The sequence below is a fragment of the Mixophyes fleayi genome, chromosome 4 (genome assembly GCF_038048845.1).
Source record: "Mixophyes fleayi isolate aMixFle1 chromosome 4, aMixFle1.hap1, whole genome shotgun sequence".
Lineage (NCBI taxonomy): Eukaryota > Metazoa > Chordata > Amphibia > Anura > Limnodynastidae > Mixophyes > Mixophyes fleayi.
The window spans coordinates 335661193-335683285 of NC_134405.1; the positions used below are offsets into that span (position 1 = coordinate 335661193).

The 22093-nt window shown below is 41.3% G+C and overlaps 1 protein-coding gene across 1 annotated transcript in view; it reads left to right on the forward strand.

The window, feature by feature from the left end:
• Positions 1-20447, forward strand: part of SYT10 (synaptotagmin 10) — a 59633-nt gene extending 39186 nt beyond the window's left edge. Inside the window, exons 4-7 of the mRNA XM_075210494.1 lie at positions 15141-15261; positions 18493-18664; positions 18813-18942; positions 19837-20447. Coding sequence (XP_075066595.1) covers positions 15141-15261; positions 18493-18664; positions 18813-18942; positions 19837-19908 — 495 coding nt within the window. The 3' untranslated portion in view covers positions 19909-20447. The remainder of the gene's footprint in view (positions 1-15140; positions 15262-18492; positions 18665-18812; positions 18943-19836) is intronic.
• The last annotated feature ends 1646 nt before the right edge of the window (positions 20448-22093 follow it).

Genomic DNA, 22093 nt, shown 5'->3' on the forward strand with positions numbered 1-22093 from the left:
ATGGGTCCTGTATCGTCTGTGGAGTATTCATGAAAAGTGATGTACAGGTAACTGAGAAAAAGCTGCTGTAAGCTATAGAAACCGCCCATATTCTGTTGTTTATCGAGTGCAGATTAGGCTGAAGCATCTTTACTTCCTACATTGTACTTTGTTGAAGTGATTCTGTAATAAATATATCTGCACTTACTAACATCACGTTCTAATCAAGGCTGAACTGTTAATTAGCTGGGACAACAAGTGTCAGTGTGCCATTGTCCTGGGACTCTAAGAATACAGTCTATTTATTTGTGACTGAAACTGATGATATTTGTATTGTACACAGTTCCCTATTAAATATATTAAAATAAAGACATTGTAATACTGTACTTTATTCTGTAACTTACTGATTCCTAGTTTATTAGACCAGGAACGGCCTTTGTGAAGTTTCCTTCAGTATAGAAACCAATTTGCAAAGGGATTATTTTTTTTTAAAACTAAAATAGTAGCTCTATATTTAGGTATAGTTTATGGAAAGAGAACATTTTTATTTGCCCTAAAGCTGAAATTTCAAACCTGTCCAGAGACCCTATTTCAACTCATGAAGAATTAAATTGAATTTAAGTGATATAGGAGGATCAGTGAATTAGTTTTCTGTAAGTGTCTGCAGCTGTCAGAAATAGGTCTAGTAGGGCTATCCCACACTCGTGGTTCAAGCTTACTTGTCTATTTTTCCTATCTTACTTCTGGAAAAACCGGTCTCAAGATAGTAGAAAAATCGGCGGTGGGTCTCAAAGACGCAGTACGTGGCGCAAAGTGGGTGGAGCTATCACATTGTCAAAAACAAATATTTTGTTCTCTCTGCATTCTATTCATTCATTAAAGGTTAACCCTACTCATTCAAACAAGTGGCTTCCATTGATTATATTAGGCCCAAACATTTCTATTGCCTAATACAGCCTGGTACCAGTGAACTTTACCTTACAAGATACCTCGATCCCCGACCACACGGTCTAGTAATGTTGTTTAGTTTGGTTGCACTGGGTACCAGACACTAATATGCAATCTTGGGACTGTCTGGCCCGGCTCCTCCCATTCCAAACTCCATCTTGTGTTACCTGTTCTGCAGGTGTTAGCTCTTTGCAAGATTCATTCACTTACCGATGCAACGATGCTATAAACAACTCAGTGTTGACGTCAGACAGGTGGATAAGTTAAGTTGGCAGTGTGCGCACAGTATTCAAAAGTCCAAAGGTTGGGAGGCTTAATAATAAAGTTAGTTACTCCACAAAGGTTGTTGGGATACGAAAAATACAAAAATACAGTATTGCATAAATAATTTAAACATTGTATTTTTCTTATCCCAAGGTTGTTGTGATAAGAAAACACAATATTTAAACTACACCCATTTCAAATGGGTGGCCACACCCATTTCCACTGTCTAGACCGTCCCATAAAATTTGTGACTGTTTGCAGGTGCGGTCTAAAATCATATACCCCTTTATAACTGTAATTGTTTGCCAAATACTCTCCCATTGTGTTTGCCAAATATCCCGTACATTGTGTACATTCATCCCATGTATTCAGTGCTGGTGGAAGGGCGCTGGGTGCCCCACTTCTCAAACAATCCCCACCAATACTTGATAGCTTATTTGTACACTGAAATTTAAAGTAGATATTTGTGTGCTACATGAAAAGACAGTCAGTTTTTTACTTATGTGCAAAACAAAATACTAATTTTCACCCCTTGCATTGTAACATGGTTTTGTCCAGGAGACTTAAATAAGAAACTTCTTAATTTAAGTTCCTTAATGAGTCAGGCCCCTTGTGTTTTAGATACCCCAAAATGTTGGTGGTCTAGTCGTCTCCCTAGGATCATGTACTCCCTTATGTATATATATGTTTTCTGTGACATCCTGTATGTCTTTACATTTTTAAAAATATACTCATTCTAGTTTGTTTTGAATACTTTTTATTCATTCCTAATACATTATGATATTATTGTTATTTGTTTAACAAATGGAGAAATCCTTGTCTAGAAAGTAGAATTCCTTGATGTGGGAGAGCCCCTTTAGGAAAGCGCTCACTTTACAAAAGAGGCCACTGTGATATTGATATTGTAATGCATGAATATGAACTGCACCCATAAATGTAATAACATCCAAGAGTAGATAAATTGCAGCGGGTGTTCCGTACAGGTAGCTAGACAGGTAAAGCACTTCTCGGAATGTAAGCAATTAGCCTTTATTCAGATAAGGTGCCGCTCAGTAATATCTGCAAGCCTCGAATAATTCTAATTATGTGTTATTGTCCCCCGAGGGGGGGAAATTCAGAAATGTCAGGATCGTTAATTTTCATCGCGTTCTCCGGCATTGTTCTGAAAGTTCATTTTCATAAACTAAATCGCTCAGAAACAGTCAACAGATTTCCAATGTGAAGACCGGAATAATTTTAAAGGGAAAAGACAGCTTGTTTATAGGTTCTGTTATCTCCAGCCGAGCGCTCTGTAAATAATAGTGTTAAAAACTGAAGGGGTCTATTTATCAAGACCAGGGTCGGCGAAACGCGGTAGTTGGTCAGTAGTGTGACACACTTACAGGGGTGCGATATATTGCAATTTCGCTCTGAGCAGAGGTCGGAGAGTGGCATATAAACAGTGAAGCGCCAATGGGTCAAAATCTCTAAATCTAGAGGAGATTCGCATTTAAATAGACTCCTGAATATATTAAGAAAACTACATTGTGCAAAGATTGCACTGAACAGCAGATTGTCAAAATGCATACCTCCCAACATTTGGATTCCCGCAAGCGGGACAAAATAAGCCCTGCCCCCATTCTACCCAAACCACAAATGGGCATGTTTTGGCTAAAAACTCCACCCTTTTTTCTATTAAACCCACCCCTTTTGCCGGATATTTCGACGGTATGAAAATGTTTTATCAGTTTACCTGACTTTTAACGTCTATTACTAATAAATGCACTGTTTTTCAGAACATTACTGATACCTTGTTTATTAACTGAGATACGAATCATTAGTTAGAATCTGAACTAAGATCTGCTATCATTAGAAATAGTTATTTATTATAAGGCAGTAATGCTATCATAAGGGATTGACACAAGTGAATGATATACTGTAAAAATGTTCTACCAAAATGTATTACCATGATAGAGTAAACTCTTCCACCTTAGTGTATGAGGTCCATTTATAGATTTTATACATTTTGGAATGTTAATAATCAGCATTACTTAGATAAAGTGAATGACAGGTTTATGACTTGGTGATTACTGCGTCACTGGCTCTAAGCTATCTCCTTCCTAAATTATTAACTCCCCCAGGCTATCCCGGCGGCAAAATTAAAAAATATGCAAAACAGCAAAACTTAGAATAAGTGTGATTATCACATGATGAACTGAGATATATGTGTTACAGAGTTTAACTGTGAACCTCCAGTCATATTCTGTAACGCTAGTAATTAGGAGATTAGAGATTTTATCAATTACAGTCTAAATTACAATTACAAACAATTAAAAATGTAATAAGAGTATCGGGTTATTTTGTTAATACAGTTTACTTTGAATAAATTAAATTAGTGTCTTATTTAATTAACATCGTCATTTAAAATAATGTCTTTAAATGTGAGATTTATATTGTTATTTACAGATACACAATTGCTGCAGCAGAAAAACTAAGTTACAATTAACACATCGAGAAGACATGGGATTTAAACCTGGTAAAGGGATACGATGTGGGAGGAAGGGAGAGGAGGGGAATGATGTCCAAAAATACGTATATGAAGGTACATAGAGAGGAGGGGTACTCATGACCTCGGATGATGCTGTTTTCAGGACTTGGCACTGAGACATTTGGCTGTGGCCACAATGCGAGAGGCTAGTTTTATAGAATGCTTATCTGTATCTTGTAGCGGGTAGCAAAGGAGTATAGTCCAGGGGTCTTTAATGACAGAGCAAGGCAGGAGTGAGACCAGAAGATCTCAAACATTATCCCAACGAAGCTGAAATTTGGGGACAGGACCAACAAATATGGTAGTATCTGCTCCTTTGGCCAAATCCTCCCCAACGGAGTGAAGTGGTATCAAGTTAACTAGGGGTGTAGTAGAACCACCGATAATACACTTTGTAGCCATTTGCTTTATTCGGGGTAAAACTTGTACTGGATGCTATATTTTTTCTGACTATTTCCCAACCCTCCTCGAGGTGGGACCTAGATCTCTTTTCCGCTGAGCCTATTGCTCATTAGTACCTATTGCACTTTTTGGGCTGATCCCGTGCCAACATCAATATCAGTAATTTGTTTATGCAGTGCTCACACAAATTATACTTTGGTTTTGTTTTGTTTTTTTTATATAATTTGCTTTTATATGGCCAAAAAAGTGTTGGTTTTGGTTGAACTTGCAAGACAGTAGACTAAACTAAACAATAAATACAAATGGGTCATACCATTTGAAAGAGGGGGCCCCCTTAATTCAAATGAGAGTACGCCTGATTTTTTTAAAGTCAGGATGGGGGAGATCTGTGCTCTCCCATCCCATCCCTGGGCCCCTGTAGCGTAGGATGTTATCGCCTGGTGATCACATATGATCACCAGATAATAACTATTAAGAAGGACTCCCCTCTTTCAAATGAGGTTGCTAGATGCCAAGATGAGGGATATATGGCTCCCTTATTAACCTCTCCCCACCTCCCCTGACTCTTCATTATGTTTCTGTAGTGGGTGGAGAGGTGGATCTTAATTGCCCGATCGATCATCAATTTGTGATATCATTAAGCCCTCCCCCTTCCTCCTTTACTCATCCTTAGCACTGAAAGGGTTAATGATTATTTTGAAGGTCTTTTAGAATGACGCTGATAGACAATGTCAAAATGTCTTGATTTGATAATTAGACCAGAGTTGAGCGAAGCCGCAGCTTGTTTCGCCATTGTGTGTTTGTAATTTCATATTTTGTGGAATTTGTAGTCTTTATATAGCTGGGGGTAAATGTATCCAGGCTGAGAGTTTTCCGGCGGGTTTGAAAAACCAATCAGATTCCAGCTATCATTTATTTAGTACGTTTTACAAAATGACAGCTAGAATCTGATGGATTTCTATAGGCAACATCTCCACTTTTCAAACCCGCCGGAAAACTCTCAGCTTGACACATTTACCCCCGTCAGTTAATTCAACTCAGTTAAAAAACACTGTTTTTGGCATTGGAATAGGGATAGAACTAGCAAAGTATCAGAAGAGCAATCAATAAGGCAACTTAAACTCCCATAATGCATCTTGATTTGGTGTACCTTAATTAATATTACTTGTACTGGGTATTCATTGTTTTGCTCCCTGGCCAGTGGCTAACACATCTGTCGATCACTGTCAGTGTTGTTCTTTACTGTTGCATTTCACAAACATTCACAAATCTATAAAAATATTTATGTGGTCAGTCCCACTTGCTGGATATCATCACTCAGACTGTGGGCACAGCATACAGCAACATAGTATTGACAGCTGAGGACAGCAAAGGTACAACAGCAGCACCACAGCTGTGCAGCAGCTGAACTTCATACAACTAGTCTTGATGTGGTGCACCAAAATTAATATTACTGCTGGTAATTATTTTTTTGCCCACTGGCTACTAGCCAGGACCTCTGAGAAGATTCCCAGGCCCTGGTAAAGCTGCTTCTTATGCTGCCCAGATCCAAAATATGGTTTTTAGGAGAAGTCATTAACTAAAACTTAAGCAATCAAACTCAATCAAACTTAAAGGGATGCAATTGCTTTTCTAGTACTTTGGGCACTCGTAGCAGAAATCCATCAAGCCTAAAAGAGATAAATAGGGAGGAAAAGAGTCATGCTGAAATAAGCCACCCAAATTTCATGGGACAAGTTGATTTACTTAGGGGTGGTACTAAAAATACTTAATATCAACCTAAAACCACCAGTATCAGCAGCAGCACCTGACAATCACAAAGGTATTCTGCACTCATTTATTGTTTCTGTTGACACAAACTCAGAAGCACCAACAACAGCAGCATGTTGCTAGTATAGACAAACTACACTTGTCAATGATTACAAATCAATTGCCTTCATTGGCAACTAAAAATGTAGACATACCTAATTTTTAGATTGAATTGTTTTTGTATGCCATGCAAATTGTTCTGTTAATTGCACCCATGCATTTATTATTCTGCTTATCTGTACTCATTTATCTCTTATTGTCCCTATCTTGTTGTATGCTGAATTGTTTTTGTGCAACATGTGATTTTTTCTGTTAATTACATCCATGCAATTATTATTCTGCTTATCTGTACCTATGCCCTCTTGTTATGCTTGCTGTTCTCATGTATGTATCATCTAATTATGTCACCATATAAATAAACACCGATGATGAAGAGCTAATGCAAAGTTTCTGTAGATTACTATAATAATCATGTTGAGGATGAGGCAGAGCGAGAAGAATAAGATAGAATTTACATTCGGATAACATAAAACTACAGATTTATAAACTGGGGGAGTGGTTGGTGATGATGATGATTATGTTGCGTGTGAGCCAGAGTGAGATGGGTCAGAGTTTATTTACATTTGGAAATCATAAAACTACAGATGTAGAAAGTAGGGGTGGTGATGATTATAATGGATCGGTTAGTTTGCCTTTTTCTTCCCAGTCGTTAACCCCAAAGGCTGACATCAATTCCTGTTTCTTTTAGAAGATGCTGATCTCCACCTTGTGTGCATTGAATGAAGTATGTGCTGTGGTTCCGTATTTTCACCAAAGCTATAGCCTTCACAGAAATATAATTAATTTTCTACTTTAGCTTTTATTTTGGAAATAAATACTTTTGGATTCCAAATGTGGTTATGCCGGTTAACGACAATGTTTAAATATCAGTACAGTTTTAAATTCTTAATTAAATGCTTAGTTACCTGTTACATTCCTAGCTGCAGTTTTCCATTTCTTGAGGTCCAACTAAAATGATCAGACATATTTAGTGGAATGTAGAGCAGCAATAATTTGCATATGATGCATAGTTTAAAATAAATTCAAATGACAAGAAGATGGTAATCTCTAGGCATTTATATTGAGAATGGGCTTTGCCTTCACATCGGATGATGGCAGACATGATGCTGAAACTTGATAGAGCAAAAGGTTATGGGAAAGTAACAGAAGCTGGCACACTGAAGAAATGGTGAGCTATGATTTTAAAGACAGTAGGGGATTGTGTAATATCCTACACAACACACAGAAGAATCCCAAACAAAATATGACCTCCGGTAACATGTGCCAAATTCCATTCTTAATATTAGTAGCGTATTAGTATCATCAGAACTGTTATGAACTCTTGAAAGTCTACCAGGGACAAAGAGGATCAGAAGGGAAAGGCATTCAAGCGACCACATGTGGTAAAAGAATGAGGATTGCATGCCTGGATCCTGCTCACCTTTGGACTGGGATACTGATGTAACAACCTATAAATGCCAGTTTGTACATGACCTCAAGCTTTGGCCTATACAGGACAAGCAAAATTTCCTCCCTCAGAATTTTACTTATCTCGGAATTGTCACCAACTTATCTTCATCTTGCCCAGTGTTCTCTGTGCAGGTTGTGATATAGGTTCTTGGGGAGGAACAGTGGCATTTCCAGATGAAGGACCAGCCTATCCACACGGAGAACAGTGCAGCATACAACTAGTGCGAAACTTTGCTTTACACCTCTCCTTTTCACTCTTTTTCTGTGTCTCTGGTCTCTCCAACCAATAATGGACAAGTCCAGGTGCGTTAAAAACGAAGGGGGAGAATTTTGCACTAAATTTCGTCCGAGAAACATGTGGAATCCCGTCCTCTATTGTGGAATGAAGCAAATATTCTGCTAAAGATTTGTAGATTTCTTTTATTTAAAATTCTACCAGTGGGTTCACTGATCCAGTGCCTATGACCTAATATTTTGCTTTATAGTCATGCCATCAAGTTCTCTTATACATCTTAGTAAGTTAAAATAATTGGGGGTATTTGGACTGAATGACATATGCCCATAGTTTTACTGAATATTTTTTACTGAATACAGAAAAGTAATCCCAATTGCATTTTTCTTCTATGTGACATTTATGTGAGACAAAACTATGTTATTCCACATTCTTCAATCAAGAAGCTGTCAAAGTGTTCTGTGCTTTGTTTCCCGCAGCAGAAAACTATTGAAAAGATCTGCAGAAAACAGTTGATCACAATAGGAAGTGTAATATGCTTGAAAGAACCGCATTTCTCAAATGTCTGTGGTTCTGACAAAATAGCTTTAACTGAACACTAAACCTACAATAGACATTAAACATACTTGCTTATTTTTTATACCTTACTTCCGTTTGATGCATATGGGAGGAGGTATGGAAAGAAGAGGTTGCATGGCTTGACGATGACATTTGATGACAGTAGTTGTGACATCACATCCCTTCCCACTTGGTTATCACTGAAATGGGTGGGTCTTGATGACGCAGTGGGCACCGTCGTGGCACGTCCCAGTGCAACTTGCAGGTGGGTAGACACTCTTCTGGGAGACTTGCCTACTTTTCCGAGAGTCTGAGGGAACTCACCCTCACCTGGGAGTCTCCCATAATGGCCATTACGTTATTATGACTGGAGATGATTGAAATCGTGGAACCAGCGCTGCTTAAAATTTGTCAAGCCTGTTTAAAAATTTGCAATCAATTCTGGAACTTTTAGACTGTAAATCTGAGAGAAATTCCCGCAATTTAATAAATAGTAATGTAACTGACCCTGGAATTGTATCCATCCCCCCTTCCCGGTTCTCCCTATCTTAGTCCCACTTGTCCTACCTCCTTCTTTCCCGCATTCATTTTGTTCCTATCTCATGAAATATTTGATATGAAAAGTACTTTGGCTGGACTCGCACACACCTGTATTAGCTACTATACCTGTATTAGCTGCTATATATATATATATATATATATATATATATATATATAATGATAGTGGCCACAGGCTTCTGAAAGAGGAGACAGGTATTTAGCTGGAAATCTACAGTGAAAGGCTGCAAACAGAGTTACACATTTGTACAGTGATCCACCCAAGTTAAAGAGATACAGGTGGAGGACATATGTGTGACAAAATAATAGAAAGGCGTCTGATTGAACTTACATGTTTTGTGGTTTAAAAAACATGTATTCCACAGCAAGCAGCAGGCTGACAGGGTGTTTCTGCAATCAAACAGAGCACCTGCAACAAACTCTCTTTTAAAGGCAAGGTGGGAGTGTCATCTGTCCATCAAGTTATGGCTGTGGGAGGAGTGTAAAGTATTTAAACCTGTCTGTTACATGGCTTAGTTGTGACCGATGCCAGAAAGTGGCCGGTGGCTAGGGAGTTGCGATCTGTCTATCTAGGGTTAGGGTCACAAGGAAGAGTGTGGAACTCTATGCTGCCAATTTACTTTACCATCCTGCCAATAGAAACAAAGTAAAAAGAAAAATGTGTTTGTGTGTGCATCACCTGAGGTGTGCTGGTGTCACGGTAGAGCCTTTTTGCCTTCTTTAGCATATTATAGAACTTGAGCTGCTATAAATCAGGATTTTAATCAGTCAGATTACCTGCACTGCATGAGGCGTTGAACAGCTGGTTCTTGAATAATAGTTGGATTGATTGGAGCTGTCAGGTGATTGGACAGTTGGAGGCCACAGAACAGTCATGCTGATTAGCATACACATTAATTTCACTTTTATTGCCTGTGGGAGATTCCAGCAAAACACTTCCTGCTTTTTACACTAAAATACCTTTGTGTCTTTATCCTACATCAGTTGTGTGTCTATTTTGTGGAACTAACTGAATGTAAAGTAAACCTAGTAGACCTCAATTACGAAGCATGATGAACGTACCAACGCCTCGTTGGTCCACCCACATCAAGGTGCTCGCCAACTCTCTATTCTCGCGAGACGCATTAGTAAACTAGAATTGCGCATAGGTTTATGGGGAGGCAAAAAAGATTAATGAGATGCTGTGACAGGATGGACCGCCTATGCCACCCTGTCTGTTGTTGCTGGGAATCGACTGGGCTTACTTTGCCACCGTTCCCTTTCGTTATCCAAAAAGCGCCCTCTTGCCGCTTACACGAGCTGCCACCACTGGACTCCTTACCGGCATCCAGTACCATGTTTCTTCTGGGTAAATGATGCTGCTAGCGTATCTCGTTGCTGGTGTACCTGGGCTGGTACTCCTGACCTCTTACTGTGGATCAGGGTTGCTGTGAATGGATCCCCCCTGGCCTATCACACTGACCAGGACTGCTGGGTAGTAGGCAGAGCGGTGGTACTTGAAAAGATTGGGTCCAGACCTCAGACAGCCGGAGAACGGATTAGTTTAGGGTCTAATCTGCAGGTCACAGGAATACAGCAATATTGAAGATGTTTCCAAGCAGGTCTTTGAAGCAAGATGTTTATTTGCTCACACTGGTTAGTGGTACCAGTGATCAGGTCAAGTTGAAATCAGAAGAACACTTTTCACATACAAGCTAGTTCCTTTTATACATTTCAGACACAGCTATTTTTAGCATAAGGATATACTCTATTTACACAAACATGGATTTACATGCATTGCAAAGCTTAAAAAAAATTGCGCTTATCTATGAAATTCACTCTGGACAAGAGGCCACACATTAACGACCCCCTGCTGGACCTTTGGCCAGAGCAGGCATGACACTTCATCACAAAACTTTGTTAGCACTTCCTACTACCAGACTCCCTTGCACATGTGCCTAATTGGAGGTTTCCACTAGCAACCTTACAAATCCTATACAATGACACTACCATGCTAAATACATCCCAAAACACACAAGTCGTCCATCCACAAAGGCCTATTGTATCAGATATATGCATCAGAAATAAGGCATATCTTTTAGTAAGGTGAAAACAGGAAAAAACAGTTTCTACCCTGGTCTCAGAAATAACGATTTCCTATCTCAGAATATATACAATATTAAAAATAAGTGCTTGCTCCTTGCTCCTCTCTCCATGCTTGCTCTCATCACCTCACTCCTCTCTCCCTGCTAGCTCTCACCTCCTCGCTCCTATTTTCATGCTCGCTCTCATCACCTTGCTCCTCTCTCCATGCTTGCTCTAATCTCCTCGCTCCTCTCTCCATGCTCGCTCTCATCACCTCGCTCCTCTCCCATGCTTGCTCTCATCACCTCGCTCCTCTCCCATGCTTGCTCTCATCACCTCTCTCCTCTCTCCATGCTCGCTCTCACCTCCTCACTCCTCTCTTCATGCTCGCTCTCATCTCCTTGCTCCTCTCTTCATGCTCGCTCTCATCACCTCGCTCCTCTCTCTATGCTCGCTCTCATCACCTCGCTCCTCTCTCATGCTCGCTCTCATCACCTTGCTCCTCTCTCATGCTCGCTCTCATCACTTCTCTCCTCTCTCCATGCTCGCTCTCACCTCCTCGCTCCTCTCTCCATGCTCGCTCTCACCTCCTCGCTCCTCTCTCCATGCTCGCTCTCATCACCTCGCTCCTCTCTCCATGCTCGTTCTCACCTCCTCGCTCCTATTTTCATGCTCGCTCTCATCACCTCGCTCCTCTCTCCATGCTCGCTCTCATCACCTCGCTCCTCTCTCATGCTTGCTCTCATCTCCTCGCTCCTCTCTCCATGCTCGCTGTCATCACCTCGCTCCTCTCTCCATGCTCGTTCTCACCTCTCTCCTATTTTCATGCTCGCTCTCATCACCTCTCTCCTCTCTCCATGCTCGCTCTCATCACCTCGCTCCTCTCTCATGCTTGCTCTCATCTCCTCGCTCCTCTCTCCATGCTCGCTCTCATCTCCTCGCTCCTCTCTCCATGCTCGCTCTTATCTCCTCGCTCCTCTCTCCATGCTCGCTCTCATCTCCTTGCTCCTCTCTCCATGCTTGCTCTCATCTCCTCGCTCCTCTCTCCATGCTCGCTCTCATCTCCTCGCTCCTCTCTCCATGCTCACTCTCATCTCCTCGCTCCTCTCTCCATGCTCGCTCTCATCACCTCGTTCCTCTCTCATGCTCGCTCTCATCACCTCTCTCCTCTCTCCATGCTCGCTCTCACCTCCTCGCTCCTCTCTTCATGCTCGCTCTCATCTCCTTGCTCCTCTCTTCATGCTCGTTCTCACCTCCTCGCTCCTATTTTCATGCTCGCTCTCATCTCCTTGCTCCTCTCTCCATGCTGGCTCTCATCTCCTTGCTCCTCTCTCCATGCTCGCTCTCATCACCTCGCTCCTCTCTCATGCTCGCTCTCATCACCTCTCTCCTCTCTCCATGCTCACTCTCACCTCCTCGCTCCGCTCTTCATGCTCGGTCTCATCTCCTTGCTCCTCTCTTCATGCTTGCTCTCATCTCCTTGCTCCTCTCTCCATGCTCGCTCTCATCACCTCGCTCCTCTCTTCATGCTCGCTCTCATCTCCTTGCTCCTCACTTCATGCTCGCTCTCATCACCTCGCTCTTCTCTCCATGCTCGCTCTCATCACCTCACTCCTCTCTCCCTGCTTGCTCTCATCACCTCGTTCCTCTCTCCCTGCTTGCTCTCATCACCTCGTTCCTCTCTCCCTGCTTGCTCTCATCACCTCGTTCCTCTCTCCATGCTTGCTCTCATCACCTCACTCCTCTCGCCTTGCTCGCTCTCATCTCCTCGCTCCTCTCTCATGCTCGCTCTCATCTCACTCCTCTCTCCATGCTCGCTCTCATCACCTCGCTCCTCTCTCCATGCTTTCTCTCATCACCTCGCTCCTCTCTCCATGCTCACTCTCATCACCTCACTCCTCTCTCCATGCTCGCTCTCATCTCCTTGCTCCTCTCTTCATGCTCGCTCTCATCACCTCGCTCTTCTCTCCATGCTCGCTCTCATCACCTCGCTCTTCTCTCCATGCTCGCTCTCATCTCCTCGCTCCTCTCTCCATGCTCGCTCTCATCTCCTTGCTCCTCTCTCCATGCTCGCTCTCATGACCTCGCTCCTCTCTCCATGCTCACTCTCATCACCTCGCTCCTCTCTCCATGCTCGCTCTCATCTCCTCGCTCCTCTCTCCATGCTCGCTCTCATCTCCTCGCTCCTCTCTCCACGCTCGCTCTCATCACCTCGCTCTTCTCTCCATGCTTGCTCTCATCACCTCGCTCCTCTCTCCATGCTCGCTCTCATCCTCTCGCTCCTCTCTCATGCTCGCTCTCATCACCTCACTCCTCTCTCCATGCTCGCTCTCATCTCCTTGCTCCTCTCTCCATGCTCGCTCTCATCACCTCGCTCCTCTCTCCATGCTCGCTCTCATCACCTCGCTCTTCTCTCCATGCTCGCTCTCATCTCCTCGCTCCTCTCTCCATGCTCGCTCTCATCTCCTCGCTCCTCTCTCCACGCTCGCTCTCATCACCTCGCTCCTCTCTCCATGTTCGCTCTCATCTCCTCGCTCCTCTCTCCATGCTCGCTCTCATCTCCTCGCTCCTCTCTCCACGCTCGCTCTCATCACCTCGCTCCTCCTGCATTTGTTCCCTTCTTCTGACTCCCTTTGTGCCAGCCGTCGGTTTGCCCTCCCTTTAGGATGTAAGCTCTTATGTGCAGGGCCCTCTTCCCTCCTTTCTCTCTACATACTCTTCTGCTCCAACTTCACTATAATTGCTTTGCCTGGAGCCTCTGAAGTCATGGTATTACTCATTTTATGTTCTGTACTGTTTATGGTCTATTGTTTGTATTTTGTATGGCACTGCGGAAACCTTGTGGCGCCATATAAATAAATGATAATAATATTAATAATGTATAATTGGTCCAGGGCTAAATCCATCTAGTTCTTGGACTGAGAGGTCCCAGCCACAGTGAATCGCCAGAGTAAGACAAGGAGACTTTTTGTTTGACTGTCTGTGATTCTTATTGAACATTTACTACGATGCTTGTTATTATACTAGCTACACCTCCCAATTAAGCCACATTCACTATTTTGTATGACCACTAGTGCCACTCTCCCATAACGTGCTTTGTGAGCTGCAATAGTCCCACCTTTATTTCTAGTACAGATGTAGCAAGCTTTAAAGAGATATATGTTCCATTGTGACATTGTGCTATTCAATTGTACTTGTTGTACCACTAACGACCACTAGGTGGACTCTTACTGCATATTGTGAAATTACATTCATAAGATGCACTTCCCTGCTCTTTGGAAGGTAACTACTGTACCCACAGCCCAATGGGTGCCAGAAGGAGCCCCAGCACCCATTGAGCACTATATATATATATATATATATATATATATATATATATATATATATATATTGAATATTAATAGCATAAGTATTTAACTTACCTATTATGAGTGACTTATTTCTATGAAGCCATTGTCTGAACATGTAGATTTGAACAAAAATATTGGTGTTGTAATCGGTTGCATCATTTCAGAGTTATTTTGCAAAACTTCCACTCGCCATTTACAAGAATGCGTTACCATTGTCAGCTGGAAAATGTGACAGTTGCCAATATACTCTGTGCACCTGCTGGTTGCTCTGGAAACTGTGACCGTTAGTGAACTCTCCCTGTGCACCTGCTGGGTGACCTGGAACATGTGATCTGCTGGATGGTCTGGAAACTGGCAGTTATTTGTAGCCCTGCTGGGTGACATGGAACATGTGACTTGCTGGGTGTTCTGGAAACTGTGACAGTTATTTGCAGCCCTGCTGGGTGACATGGAACATGTGACCTACTGGGTGGTCTGGAAACTGTGACAGTTATTTGCAGCCACATATATCAGCTCGTCTTGCAGCGACCATGCTCAGCAGTGTAACTTTGATGGAAAAACTTATTTCTTTAGTTCATTTAACATAGTGATTAATATAGTTATTTATTCATTATAGTCCATTGTTAAAATTTCTACTTGTAATATAGTGTATAAAAAAGTTATTGAATTCTGTTAATAAAGTAATATAGTCATTACATTTCAGTATAATTTAAGACGGAGATACCGCCGAGTTTCTCTAGTTTTTAATTTATTATTAACTAGGAGCCGCAAGACTGCTAAGGTAAAATGGAAAATCGGCCACTGTATCCTGAACCCGCCCCCAAGTGTCCTAGTTATTTGCTCATGATTCTATATTTTCTTTACTTTTCCATATAATGTTTTTTAAAACTGACAACTAAGTGCATGTGCTGTGGTGCTCACTAGTCTTTTTATTCTCCAGGAAAGCGTCGACCTCGGAGAGATTATGTATTCGCTGTGCTATTTACCTACGGCTGGCAGAATGACTCTAACCGTCATCAAGTGTCGAAACCTGAAGGCGATGGATATCACGGGTTCCTCTGGTATGTGAGCTATATAAAAGGCGAATTACAGTATAATATGTTTACTGGTTGCTTTCTGGACATCATCAGTTTTCAAACACTAATGAAAATCAGAAAGGAACGTGACAGCGGCCATTTTGAAACCTACAGATTTCTCTGTGTTCTTTTTTCTTCGCATAGAAAAGGGGCTCTTTAGCTTTTTCATGATGGAGCCAAATAATATTAGTCGACTTTAATTCATTAATGTTTTTCTCATCAATAATATATTTCCTTTTAATTTCTTTATGGTTGATTAATTTATATTGTTAACAAAATATAATGAATAGGAGATTGAGAACTTATGTAAACTTGATCAATAAGTAAATCATAACTATTATTATTGTTTATTTATATAGCGTAAATCATATTACTCACATTTACTCAGAAGTTAGTTTACATATCAGAATGTTTTTGGAGAGCTGGTTGAAACCAAAGCATTGAGAGGAATCCCACACAAAGGCAGGGACAATATACAGACTACACACAAATAGTGCCCTGGTCAGAATCCAATCCATGACCTACCTCTGTGAGGCGGCAATGCCAACCACTGTGCCGCCATGCTAGTAAAATGTTTTTCACTAATACATATTAGGTTTGAGAAGAGATCCCACTTTAAAAGACTTGGCCTTCTGGTCCGTGGGTCAGTGCTCACCTCTAACCTGCCGCAGTGTAGTCTGCCATGTGGTAGAATGAATCTTTTTATGAGAACCGTTCAGTTGATCAATTCACTGGGAACCAATGACATCACTAAATCATTACACGCAGTGGAGGCGGACATTTTGCTTTTCCTTGTGAATCGATAGACTGCATAACACTGCTGAGGCACGACACACGGTGTAGGCGGCCATTTTGTGGACTAAGTGTAATTATGAGAATACAGTTTATCCCATCACTGACAACTAATAGGGCTACGGAGACTCTGCCCTCAGTGGAGGCAGCCATCTTGAGGCACCTTGTGAATCCTTGAGGCAGCCATCTTGAGACACCTTGTGACTCCTTGAGGCAGCCATCTTGAGGCACCCAGTGTTTCAGTGATTCTGTTCATTCTTATGGATAATAATGTAGACCACAAAATGGCTGCCTCCACTGTGCGTAGGCTTTCCTCCCAACTGTCCCGATTTTAGGGCTCTGTCCCGCTTTCCCACCTGCGGACATGTTGGGAGATATATTCCATTCATAGCAGCTCTGAATAGCAGAGCGGCGTTACCGCGTACCTGCTGCTGGTGCGTGCTGCTGTGTTAGAAGGGGACGGAGGTCTCTAATGGGAAGCCTAGTGGTCCACAGCACTAGGCAGCTCTCTGTGGGAAAGGGCTATGCCCCCATCATGATGTAACCACGCCCCCATCGTGACATGACCACGCCCCCTGTTCCAATGCCAGATATTAAAATGTTGGGACGTATGGTGTAGGCCATAGGTGCATATAGCCAAGAGACAGGTGAACAGTAGAAAAGTTCTGGAACAAATCAGTGCCATGATGTCTATATAATTTGGTTTCTGCTATGGAACAGGAAAATAGAAATTTTCCAATAGTCAACATATCACAGCGGTGAGCGTACAAAGACAGCCAGTTCTCTAAGGGAGCCAAACTGCCTGTAAGTAACGCCAAGTGTCAGGGACTGAACCTGCACAGGGACAGAAGATAATTGGAGGACGAAAACTTAACGTTGGCAGTTCAGCTGAAGACAAAGTTGACAATAGGCCTCTGATTACATAATGTCTCTGCATCCAATTACCATCTGCACGGCTGAGAGAAAAATGACTTGAATCATTCTGAAAAGGTCCATGAAAGTAAGAGCAATTTACGTAATCAATGAGATATGTAATTACGGAGATTGAGGATTAAAGAACGTGGAGACTTTCTATCAGCAATGACAATGCCATGTGCTAAATTACCCTGAACATGGGATTCTTACAAAACAATTTCCACTCCAGCTTCTCCAACTTAGAACTGCGGCTCTCTGTAAACGTACAATGTGATAGAAGATTCCCCCACCTGCAGTACATGCTGCAGAAAATCATGTCTCTTAGCTTGCAGTCAGTGTTGTTAAATAATAAGGGATAAAATGCCCATTCCAACCTTACACCGCTGTCCCTATGTCTGAATACACCAATATTTAGAGAGAATTTCTGTTATGGAAGAAAATTCTAAATGCTAAACTAGCATTAGTCTTCTGTGCGCTGTACCTGATTTACCTCCCCATTTATGAGAAATATAAAATAAGCTAGTTCTGGTATAGATTTTTAGCTCAGTAAAACAAACACAAAGAGTATAGAATGTATTAATGTCCAACTAATTAACCTTTGCATTGCATTCATTGTTGTATAAGGCTAATCAAATACTTTCTTCTCACATATGTTGCACAAATACCAGAGGCGGTTTTATGGTCAAGCAGAAGGCTTGCAAAGGGCTTAGCTCAGTGGTTCCCAAACTGGGTGCTGGGGCAATTTCACAGGGGTGCCACAGCCAGGGCCAGTGGTAAGCAAGGTGGGTAGATTACTTTGTCATCAGCAGCAGCAGCTATTATATAGCGCCACTGATTCTGCAGCGCTGTACAGAGAACTCACTCACATCAGTCCCTGTCCCATTGGAGCTTACAGTCTAAATTTCCTAACATACACACACCGGGAGAGACTAAGGTCAATTTAATAGTAGGCAATGAACCTATTAATATGTTTTTGAAGTGTGGGAGGAAACCGGAGAAAACCCACGCAAATACGAGGAGATCATACAAACTCCACATCGATAAGGCCATGGTCAGTAATCAAACTCATGACCCCAGTGCTGTGAGATTGAAATGCTGACCACTGAGCCATTGTGCTGCCTGTGCTGACTACTTGGTAATCAGCTTGGCTTAGGGGGTGCCTCGAACTGAGAAAGTTTGGGATCCACTGGCTTAGCCCACGGCCTAAACCTTCTACTACCGTTACTATTTTCTTTTTGAGCAAAGTATTTACCCTTATGCTTTTGTATACAAACTTGTAAATTCCTGGTTTGCCGATAAACATCCCAACCCTGCAAATCAAACAAAAACATATTGCAATTTGTATGTCTTCTCCCCACAGTTTGCTAATTAAGGTATACATTCTTTTTATATATATATATATTTTGAGACAATGCTATTTGGAACTAGAAGCATGCAAACAGCTTCTATTTTAAGTTAGCTGTTCTGGATTCTCTATTAAGCAGACCATTTTGACCTCTTCCACCATAGATCCCTATGTGAAAGTTTCACTCATGTGTGAAGGCCGTAGGTTGAAAAAACGAAAGACCACCACGAAAAAGAACACGTTAAATCCAGTCTACAACGAGGCCATCATCTTCGATATCCCTCCAGAGAACATGGACCAAGTCAGCCTCTCCATAGCTGTGATGGATTATGATAGGTAAGCTTCTCCACCACTTTCAACCGAAAAGTATTCCACTCTTATCTTCAGTAGCCTGGTCAATCTTATCACATGGTGCACCATTTCCAGAAGATTCGTTTCTGGAGAATAACATTCATACAACAGCTAACTGAACTTTCCTCCACAGGGTGGGACACAATGAGGTGATTGGAGTATGCAGAACTGGTATAGATGCTGAGGGACTCGGGAGAGACCACTGGAACGAAATGTTGGCTTATCCGAGAAAACCAATCACTCACTGGCATGCCCTAGTAGAGGTAATTAGTCTGAACTGCATATATGCACCAATACAGACTTTGTCATCTTGGCTAAAAAGATCAGTTTGATATTGTGAGTGATATGAGCCATCAAGTATGTGATATCAAAGTTGACCTGTCGTCTAGACACAGTGAGTGGGGACATCCATCGTGTCTGCTGAAACAATGTTCATTTGTGAATTCACTAGGAACTAGTTACTAATTCCTCGTGAATATAAGATATCTTCCAAGAAGTATTGGTTCAGGATACAATATGGAGGTCTCAACTACAAGTAGTTGATGGTTCCACTTTGAAGGAATAATTTAAAGACAAATGAAATGTTTGCAAAGCAAACCAATAGTTTTAATGACCAATAAGTCCTGTGTTCATCACTTACTTAGTATTGACTCTGCCGTTGATATTGTTGGGTTATCTACCCTAAATTAGTAATCAATGCGACATCTCTCCTCCATTACTGGAAACATAATGGACTGGTGACCGCATACAAATAGGTGCTACCAGTGGTCATCGTCCTCCAGTTTCCTCCATCCCTGATGGACGATGATGATCGAAAGGCTCCTTATCAGGGATCACAGTCATTGTTTGGCTCATACATGCTACAATATTGGCTAATTGACTAATAATAGCTGTGATGTCTCATGGGCCAACCACAACGTGATGGCAATCAGAGTATCTGAACATCCAATCTCAAGGTCTTGTCACGCAGCTGGAACAAAGTTCATACATCCAACATGTTTAAAAGCTATGTGCAATTTTAAAATAGACTTGATTCTGGCTTTGCTTTCTTAATTCGTGCAGCTGAATAACTTATGAATATCATGTCTTAGATCTTTATCCATGAATCATGATATACAATTAAAGTTGATTTGATTTGACTTTTATTTTTTTTGTAGCTGCCAGGTCGTGCCACCAGTTTCGATAGTCAAGGATCCTGTTCATCTCCAAAGCCTCCGTTGACACCTTAGAATAAACCTTATGGGATCTTATCACCTTATCACCTGTTAACATGGCAAACCCTTGCCTATCACATGTGTGTACATGCAAAAGGATTCCCGTATGTGCAGCAACCAATCAGAAATGAGTTTATTGTGCAACGTGACAACACTTATCTCCGCCAAAAGGGAGGAGCAAGAAGTTCCTGAGGCACAAGCAAGAAGAAAGAAATTGGGGCTGGCGCCGACATAAGAATTGTGAGGGTGCTTTTGCTTTTTCTTGTGGTGGTTATCCCCCCCCCCAAAAAAAAAAATGTGTGATCTTAAACACAAATGCACTCAGGAGTAATATTTTTATGTAGCTTTTCTAAATACACAAAGCAGGTAGTACCTAACGAGAGGACACCTGCCAAACGAAGCAGTGCATTGCCAGCCTAGGGCCACGCCCACCTTTGCGGCTCCTCCCAAAATATCATGGGGCTTAACATTACACCAGCAGTAGAACTTTTACAGCAGACAGCATTGAATGAGAATTCTTAAAAATTCTTATGCAGAGTAAATATGCCTAAAAAAAAAAATAATAGATTACAGAGCTTGCAAAGCAAACGTTTAATTATTTATATTGATATTTGCATATTTTTGTAAATTTCCATTGGTGTTCAAAAATATAAGGGCTAAGCTCTTGGGATATGTTTAGCTAGACTTTCTACTTCAGCTTTCCCCATAGACCATTTTATCCTGGTTATTCTAGAACTTGAGAGAAAGTTTTCTCCAACTCTGCATCTGCAGTTGAGAAAAATATTATCCTCCAGAGATGAAGTTTAGGTTAATTCAGCTCTTCTTCTAACATTCCATCAACTTACATTTAGGTGAATGAACCCATGTTTGTAAATTTAAGAGCCCTGTTGACATTCAGGGGTAGATTTGTCATAGTAACCAATCAGATTCTAGCTGTCATTTTCTAGAATGTACTTGATAAGTGAAAGCTAGAATCTGATTGGTTTCTATAGGCAACAGCTCCACTTTTTCAAACCTGCCGTTTAGTAAATTTGTCTCTAAGACAGGAAGCCTCCTGTGCATAGAATAAATGATTCTCCATGATCACAGCATTATTTTAAAAATCCTTAGATCTAATAGATTCCTATCTTTTATATATATATATATATATATATATATATATATATATATATATATATATATGAATATATATAGATATATACATGGATATATATAGATATATATATATATATATATATATATATATATATATATAGATATACATACATATATATATATATATATATATATATATATATATATATATGTATATATACATATAGTTTTTGATATATCAAGCAGCTCTTCCTTGTGAAGCAACTTGTATTTTTTAATTTGTGGTCGGGGGAGTGGCAATGGGGGGGTGTGGCAAGGAAGCCTCGATAGGAAGGGGGCTGGGCAATGCCAGGTCAACCCCACCCCCGAGGACCCTGCTTCCCCCCACTGAGGTGCCCACTCGTCTCCCACAAGAGCAGAGCTGAGGCCTTCTCTGAGTGGCGCACATTCGTTGACCCCCCCCCCCCCCTCCCTCGCCGATTGCATTGAACGGTTCACCCTCTGTTTGCGGTTCTTTCGGTGTATTTACTACAATGTCAGTTTCATGTTTTTTGCCCCCGTTGGCCAAATGTCCAGCTGATTACTCCCGTGTTCAATCTATTTCATTTATCCGGCTGATTGACTCCACCACGAGCATACAATGAAGATCATAAAGTAGAACGAGAAATTATTAAAACTGATTTCTCCTTTTATTGGCTCATTTTACAAATCGTTGAGTGTTAGTTCTGTTATATAACTTTTTTTTTTTTCTTTCCAGAACTTGTTATTTACAATATAGGTGCATCCAGGATAATGCACAGATCACCTTGGAATGCATTTGCATATTTGTTTGTCCACCTTTAGCCCCTCCTCCCTGGTAGTGGTCACATGATCACCATAGTAAGATGAAAGGCTGCCTAGCAACAAGAAATGTTTTCGATTATTTGTCTGCTATATCACTAAAGATACAAAACCATTGTTGGCAGCCTGTAATATACACTTTGTTGAAATTTTTTAGGGTAGACTCGTACGTTTTACTAACTTCACCTTATTTTATTAATTATTAATTAACTTTTTTTTACCAAAAGACATTAATACAATTAAATGTGAATATGGATGGATGGGT